Source organism: Plectropomus leopardus, chromosome 17, assembly GCF_026936395.1.
Source record: "Plectropomus leopardus strain MGB_pleo_1.0 chromosome 17, ASM2693639v1, whole genome shotgun sequence".
NCBI lineage: Eukaryota > Metazoa > Chordata > Actinopteri > Perciformes > Serranidae > Plectropomus > Plectropomus leopardus.
Window position 1 is genome coordinate 18,636,774 of NC_142192.1, and position 8,241 is coordinate 18,645,014.

General features: G+C 40.4%; 1 protein-coding gene across 1 annotated transcript; it reads left to right on the forward strand.

Moving 5' to 3' along the window:
• The first annotated feature begins 581 nt into the window (after positions 1–581).
• On the forward strand, positions 582–8,029 carry LOC121957681 (sodium-dependent neutral amino acid transporter B(0)AT1-like). Its single transcript, XM_042506416.2, has 12 exons — positions 582–925; positions 3,964–4,104; positions 4,203–4,340; positions 4,429–4,610; positions 5,381–5,491; positions 5,575–5,687; positions 5,783–5,911; positions 6,565–6,721; positions 6,813–7,017; positions 7,124–7,283; positions 7,484–7,646; positions 7,810–8,029. The coding sequence occupies exons 1-12, from the start codon at positions 727–729 to the stop codon at positions 7,948–7,950; spliced, it is 1,839 nt and encodes a 612-aa protein (XP_042362350.2). The 5' UTR covers positions 582–726; the 3' UTR covers positions 7,951–8,029.
• Positions 8,030–8,241: the final 212 nt, after the last annotated feature.

Below are 8,241 nucleotides of genomic sequence, written 5' to 3' on the forward strand. Positions count from 1 at the left end.
CTAAATGTGTTAAATGTATTAATCTGGGAACATGCGCAATGCAAGCACAGCACTGAAATAATGACGTTCTCAAGATAGAGTTTGACTTAAGGACCCTCTTCAAGGTGGGGCCTTAAGATTAGATAACAAAGCATGACCCGCCTTATCAGCTTAGCTGATATTGTGTTTTTATTGCTAAATCCCAAATAAATTAGCACAACCTGTGGAAACACAGTAAGGCCTGGACTTTTGGGGACCTCTGGAGTTTTTGGGCCCTGGGACAATTGCCTTATGTTAGAGGGAGTTTGGCAAACCCTCTGTTCAGCAGCTCGCCTCACATAATCTGCCCTAATATTATTGGAGCACCCACTGTGAGATGGGTGCTCCAATAATTTGTTATCTGCCTCATTATCAGCCTCAGGGCCACGCAACAATATGACCATAGGAGGGTGAGTTTCAAATCAGGCGAAAGGTGTCAAACTTCCTGGAGCAGTGGATTTAATCATTCATGTGGTGACTACCGTACCATTGTATTATTTGTTTAATGTTTGATGAAACTGAATGACTGGTAGTTTTGAATAGTGGTATAAAATCAGAAATGCAGAGTATGCACTGGCTAATCTGTGGATTGCGTCAGATAAAGAAAACGTCCATAAACTTGCTTCAGCATTGTAGAGTGCGTACAGTAGAGCCCTAACTTTGAGTCCAAGAACAACAGTGTAACATCTCAGCCTCTGAAGGTGCACCATGAGACTCTTAATTCCTAATCCAGGGCTGGAAGACAGGATACTTTCCTATGACGATCTGGAAAAGATGGAGAAGGAGCAGGCCGAGGACAGACCCCAGTGGGACAACAAAGCTCAGTACATTTTAACCTGTGTGGGCTTCTGTATTGGGATTGGCAACGTGTGGCGATTCCCTTACTTGTGTCAAAGTCATGGAGGAGGTAAGCTCAGATGAAAATAGTAAAGAGACATTTTATGGTTATGGTCTGTCAATTCATGAATGATTGATAAATTATAGAGTAGTTGAGTTACTAAGGACTACTCTATCATTTTGGTTCCCCGGAGGAACTTATTGCAGTGGTGCAGAACTATAATAAAAGGGCCACTGCTGATATATGAACTTTGAATCCTTTTACTTTCACCTGTCACTTGTCCTTTGTGTGCATAAACTCTGGAGCTGCTTCACAGTTTGTTTTCTTTTTCATACCAAAATGATCTGCATGTTACTGCAGTGTTCTCAGTCCTGAAACAGATAATGAACTAATTTCCTTCTATATATTCCCAAGTGTTTTTAGTGTCATCTGTAATATCAAATTGATTGTCTATGGCTCCAGACTCTAGACCTTATGATATCAGAAATTTGAGTTTCATTTCTCTAGCTTTTGGATTTGGGAGAGAGTTGTACTTGTTAACCGATATGTTGCACTGTCTTAGATCAGCGGTTCTCAAACTTTTCTGTGTCAAGAACCCCTAATTTAATACACATTAGCTGGATGACTCCCATTTGATTAAAATTTGCCTCAGGAACCTCCATCCATCCATTTTGTGGTTAGATATGATTAAGACCAGAATTCTGTAGTAGTCAACTACAGTTGAGGGGTTAATTTTGGAAGAAGTGAACATTATGATCAGAATAGTACCTTTTATGACTGTTATTTTCATTGAGCTCACTTCTTTAGTGAATTAAGAAGTGAAAATAAGTAATTATCTATTCTTGGGGTGCCCTCTGGAACTCCTTGAAGGAGGAACATGTTCTTATCCTAAGTCGTCACATGTTGCTACTTTGCAGTGGACTTCTGCGTCCACATATTACGTTCTAGGTACCCTTCTACAATTGCTCTTTACGTTTCAGAATCGCACCATATGATGTCAACACAAGTTAGGATTAGGGGAAGGAAGCGCATAAAAAAAAAAAACCTGGCGTTTATAAAGGAAGCAAACACCAGACTCCTGCATGAAAGTCCAGGGTTTGTTGGACCCATCCACTTCCCCTTCTGTCTGCCCTATCCTGGCATGTGTCATGCTGATGCAACAGGTTCCATCCAGCCGCTGTCTGCAGGCACATAATAACACCACGACCCGTTCTGTCCTTCTCCCTTTTTCCGTAGAGCAGTGTTTCATGCTGATACAAAATGTGGCTTTTGGTGTTGCAATCATGCATATGAAATATAGCTGCATACTGTGATTTCAAAGGCTGATCAGCTGGCTCCAGCGATTGTTTAACTTGTTGTTCCAGCCCTTATACCACTTTGACATCATGGATGGTGGAAATCTAAAAGATTATGGAGGTTGATATTACTGAGTGTTCGTTAACAATAGATACCAACAACTTGAACTCCAATACACATCCAGAAACATAGCAACAAGGACAGTAAACAAAATCGTCAGGTATGGATTCATTCACTTATCCTAGTAATATAAAACAAAACCGACTGTGGCAATATTTTTAAATATAACATTAAAATAGTGCTGTTGCCTGGATTTCCAGAGCTCTCTAAAAGGGTATATGATATATCTCTGATTTATGTCAGAGAAAAACAATGGCTTAGAAATCTAGATCAAAGGCTGCATGCACAATTGCTGTACTAATAAGCAGCCAGTTTATCAGTCTGAGTCAATCCACCCGACTCGACTCCTGCCACCTGCAGTCAGAAACCACAGCAGAGCAAGACAGGCAGGCAGAAAGGTGATGTCATCACTGGGGTTATAAATGTTAGCTCACATGAGGGACCACGTGAGACTGCTTTACAGCCTGAACAGTATATTAATTAATCAACATTTAGTGTCCAACCTTTTTAAAAAATACCTAGGGACCCTCACCATCACATCATATGAGTTACATTAAAAGAAACCACATACAATTGACACAAATGCAACGCTTTCATCTTTAAGTTAAACAAGTTGTGTTTTTCTTTTCATGTAAAAAAGCATCTTGTTGCTGCAACGTTTTTGCCTATATTGGACTATGGTGATCTTTTGTACATCCATGCCCCTACTCAGTGTCTCCATATGGTTGATACAGCTTACCATGCATTGCGACCCGTAGGCTCTTACATTGGTACACCTTTATTATAAGGCAATTCTTGGTCTGCTCCCACACTTATGTGTTTTCATCACGCAGAAAAAAGCCTGACAGCACTCTTTGCATTCTTAGGATTTCTTTATGGTTTCTGTCCCAAACACTTGGACAGAAATTTGGAATAGGGCTTTTGGGTATTCTGGACCCTCAGCCTGGAATTTGTTGCACAATGACATAAAAACTCAAGGAGCTGGTGCTGTTAAATGTTTTTAGCATATCTGGTTGTATAAATGACTTCCGGAAAGTTCTCGTTCAACTCATAGAAAGTTCTATTTAAATGCTAATTTTAGTGCTTGTGAATTGTCTTTTGTCTCCCATTGTGTCTCTGTCTGCAACTCATTGTTCTCACCGCTGACTATCTTGGCCAGGTCTCCCTTGGAGAAGAGATTCTTACTCTCAATGGGACCTAACTGGTTAAATAAAGGTTAAATAAATAAATAAAATGTGAAAAAGTACACAACATTCCAACACTCCTAAAAACGGCAACCCTTGCAGGCGACATGCTTTTTTGCCATGGCCATGTCTGCTAAGTTGCAGGTAATATCTGGTGAGTGTTTGTGAGCTTATTTACCCTCTTCTTATTAAAACACAGTAGCACGTAGTTCCTGCTTGGTGCATGTCTTCAAACTGTATTGTCCTGCATCATGAGTTGAAAGAAAATAAATGCAAAGTTATCTTGCCTGATGAACCAATATTGTGTTTATCATATAGTATATTTTGAGAGACAAGCCAAGGGCCATTTAAAAAACAAAATGAAAACTTTGGACGTGGCTGATTTAAGCTTTCTTTGGCTACAAAAGTACTTATTTATGCCATATTACCATAGTACCATATTTATGCCTATAATTGTCATGAATGCAACAATATGTATAATTGTACTACTGATCATGCATTTTTCAGGTGCTTTTTTGATTCCCTACCTGATCCTGCTGGTGCTGGAAGGACTGCCTCTCCTGCTGCTGGAGTTTGCTATCGGCCAGCGTCTCAGGAAAGGCAGCGTAGGAGTATGGCGTGCCATCAACCCTTATCTGACTGGTATTGGTAAGTAAAACAAGCTGTGAAACAATTTGTCCAAAAGCAGAGGTAAAACAAACAAATGAACAAACAACAAAATCATTTAATGATTCTGTCCCACTCAGGTATAGCCTCCATGCTGGTGTCCTTATTGATTGGACTGTACTACAACACCTTAATAGCCTGGATCATGTGGTATCTCTTCAATTCCTTTCAAGGCCCGCTGCCTTGGACTCAGTGTCCTCTAAATGAGAATGGCACAGGTATTTGATTATACACACAAAGATGCTCATCCAACGCTCCAACTTTACTCATGATTAAAATGAAGAGGACTATTTCTTTCCCCTTCAGGATATGTACCAGAGTGTCAACAGAGCTCCACTGTGGATTATTATTTTTACCGGGTGACTCTGAATACCACGGCCTCTATAGCTGACTCTGGGGGAATTCACTGGCCCGTAGTGCTCTGCCTCCTAGCTGCCTGGACAGTCATGTGTGTCTGCTACATCAGAGGGATTGGCACTTCAGGCAAGGTTTGTCAAACACAAACAGTATGCTTTCCCAGCTCGTTTTGATTTCCAATTTGTAAAATAGCGCCGCTTTGACAGTGCTTTTAGCGCAAGGTTGTGATGCCAAAAAGCACTTTTTGCGTACAAATGAAATGCTGCTGGATGGCGTCAGATGAAAATGTGCATGGAACCATTCACCGTGTTACTATACACTGGCAGATGGCAGATTGGCACCTGCTGCGTCCGCATGTTAAGCGCATGGGCAGCGTCACTTGAGAAAGAAACTGGACATAATCTATTGCATCTGCAATAAAAATGTCAGGACGGCATCAGATTGAAACGCTGCTGTTCGTGATGTCATGTAAGGAGCGCCAGGGGGCCTATAGAGTGGGTAGGAAGAATGGTGGATGGGTACAACAAACCCTGGACTTTCATGTGGGAGTCCAGTGAATTAGATGTTTTTATCTCTACACCTTACCATGTTCCTTCCCTTTATTCTAAGCATCCTTGTCAGCGTGTGTCTTTGCTGACGTTCCAGTGTTGGTTGCCATGTACTTGTGTTGTCTAAACATAACCACATACCATGTCATCCCACTACGTGCATTTGTCATGGTAGCAGCATCCCGGTACATAAACAGCAGATGTAGAATGATACCTTAAACATAATATGTAGATAGAAATGTCCACTACAAAGCAGCAGCAGCAGGTGACTACTTGGGATGAAAATGTGTTGGCTTTCCTGAATCACCACTGCCAACGTTATTTAATGTTTTCTTTTCTTGTCATGACCTCAGGCAGTGTACGTCACAGCCATTCTACCTTACATAGTGCTGGCCATCTTCCTCATCCGAGGACTGACTCTTAAAGGTGCCCTGACTGGAGTAGAGTTCCTCTTCACACCAGACGTATGTTTTAAATTGCTATCATTATAATAAGCAAATTATATACACAATTAATCCAAGTCATACTGTATGCCTTATTCTTGCAGATTAATGAGTTGAAAAACCCAACAACTTGGCTGGATGCAGGCGCCCAGGTCTTTTATGCTTTTAGCTTGGCTTGGGGAGGCCTCATCTCCTTTTCAAGCTACAACCCTGTTCAGTAAGTGACATTTAAAGAAGGCCTGTCACTATGAAGGTAATAGCCATTCTCAGATGTGGTATGTCCTCAATCTTTTGTGTTTTTTCTCTCCAAAGCAACAACTGCAAGCAAGATGCTATGATTCTAACAGCCATAACTGGCCTGACCTCCATCTATGCTGCCACAGTCACCTACACCATCATTGGCTTCAGGGCCACAGAGAAATATGACAATTGTATCAGTGAGTGAGTAGTCGCAGTATGCAGGTTTCAATGTTTTTGGAACAGAGTAGTCCTAAAAGTACGTAACTCTTTAATATGGACTTCAAGACATCACTCATATATGCTCATATGTCAGATGAACGGGCTATCATTCTTCCTGGGAGGGTCCTAACTGTTTTGAATACACAGTTGACAATCATGGCGGGAAATCCCCTTTTTGTAGAATTAAATAACTTATTAAAAAACAAACTTATGAATAATCACTTGAGCAAACCTCAGGGGGAAAATGTATGTTGCGGGTACACTGAGTTTTTAGTTTGGCCCATGTCTCATTTACTAACATGGAGGGGTTTTATGGCCTGTACTGCAGCCGACTTCTAGGGGGTGATCAAGATATTTTGGCTTCACTTTGGTGTAGCTGTCATGTTGTCCATGAGTCCGACAACTAAAGCCTTGTAAGATACATTAAAGGATGCATTTGTGCATGTTATTGAGTCAAATTAGTAAGGGGTTAGTAAGTCCTTTACAATGGACAGGAGGAATGACTACAGCAACCAGTAATTCTTAAAATGTTCTTATGGGCATGTGAGCATTGAGACTTTAAAAACTGTAATTCATTGCTTCATGTAAATTTCAATAATGCTACATTATTAATCAGTGAAATATTTTCCTCCTAGAAACATCAGGATATTATCAAATGCATTTGAACTTCCTGAAGACAGCATAACTTCAAGCAACTACGAGGACGCCTTAATTCATTTCAACAGGTCCTCTCATGACATTGTACTTGGATTGGACATCAAAACTTGTGATATGCATAAACTTCTCAGTGAGGTGATTTTTTTGATAACTATCTGTCAGATTCCCTAGTTCTTACAGTTTTTTTCTCTTCTCTGCATTGTGACTAATGTTTGTGTTTGTGCAGGGAGTGGAGGGAACAGGTCTGGCCTTTATTGTGTTCACAGAAGCCATCACCAAGATGCCTGGTTCTCCAGTCTGGTCTGTCCTCTTTTTCATCATGCTACTCTGTTTGGGAATCTCAACCCTGTTTGGCAACATTGAGGGGGTGGTGGTCCCACTGAAAGACCTGAATATTTTACCAAAAAAATGGCCCCAAGAAGCACTGACTGGTATTGTGTCTTGTAGTTTAAACAATTTACACAATGTCTTTGCAACCCCAGATAAACTGACTCTGATTCTTGTTTAAATATTGCCTTGTTTTTGTATGTGTTTCAGGATTAACCTGTGCTATCGCCTTCATCATCACGCTCCTGTTTGCGCAGAATTCAGGGTTTTATTGGGTAACTCTCTTCGACAACTTTGCTGGATCTGTCCCACTTCTTTGCATTGGATTTTTTGAGATGATAGCTGTTGTTTACATCTACGGCATAGACAGGTTAGTGCTTATTCAAACTATTTTTAGCGTTTGCTTTGTTACTTATCTTGATATTTGCTGCAAAATATTCCCACAGCATTGACAGCATCATGCTGTGCCAGTTACTGAGCTAAATTACATGGTGATGGCTGAACTTTTTAAGTCCTGTGTAACATTTTTAAAACTTTTTCAGGACTAATTAAAACCCTCTTGTGAGGCAGGTTCAATGAGGACTTGGAGTTCATGGTTGGACATAAGCCAGGCATCCTCTGGCAGATTTCCTGGAGGTTCATCAGTCCGGTAATTGTTCTGGTTATCTTAGTTTTCTACCTCGTTACACAAGTCCAAGAGGAGCTCACCTACTTAGTCTGGGATCCAAACTCTGTAAGTACACATGTTCATGATGGTCATCTGTGTACATTTATATTTGGGTGTATGAGTTCTGATTTCAGTGTCAATATAACCTGGATGTACAGAACCATATGTCCACAGAGTTTTGAAAAGCATTGCATACAATGCACTAATCATAATGGTATGTGGTCCACAGGAGGACTTTCCAGCTCTGGCATCAGTACCGTACCCCTCATGGATTAATGCAGTTATCTTTCTGTTGGCGGGAGTCCCCAGTCTGGCAGTACCAGTGTATGCATTATTTAGGCTTGTTTATGTCAGCTGTAAGAAAAAATAAAACCAGTGAAAGAATTGGCTAAATTTTTTGATTTAAAAAATCATACATTTCAGTATAATAAAATAAAATGAGTATTTAATCTGTTGTGTTGCTCTATTAATACAGTTTCTGTTATTTAAATTACTACTGCAAACAGTTGTTTGCCTTTCTATATCCGTGTATATGTTTGTAAGGCACAATTCTAAACTTCTATTGATGCACTTTAGCGAAATGCTTAAATTTCTACTCAAGTTTTATGCAGTTTCATGCCTGCCTATCTTTTGTTAGAGACAAAGGCAAACTGTTCTCCAT

Bases quoted from the DNA above. Each gene is read 5' to 3' on its own strand.
- LOC121957681 (XM_042506416.2), top strand. From the start codon at position 727: ATGAGACTCTTAATTCCTAATCCAGGGCTGGAAGACAGGATACTTTCC. The intron at 926-3,963 runs GTAAGCTCAGAT...TGCATTTTTCAG, and splicing joins GTGTCAAAGTCATGGAGGAG to GTGCTTTTTTGATTCCCTAC. The intron at 7,284-7,483 runs GTTAGTGCTTAT...CTTGTGAGGCAG, and splicing joins TACATCTACGGCATAGACAG to GTTCAATGAGGACTTGGAGT.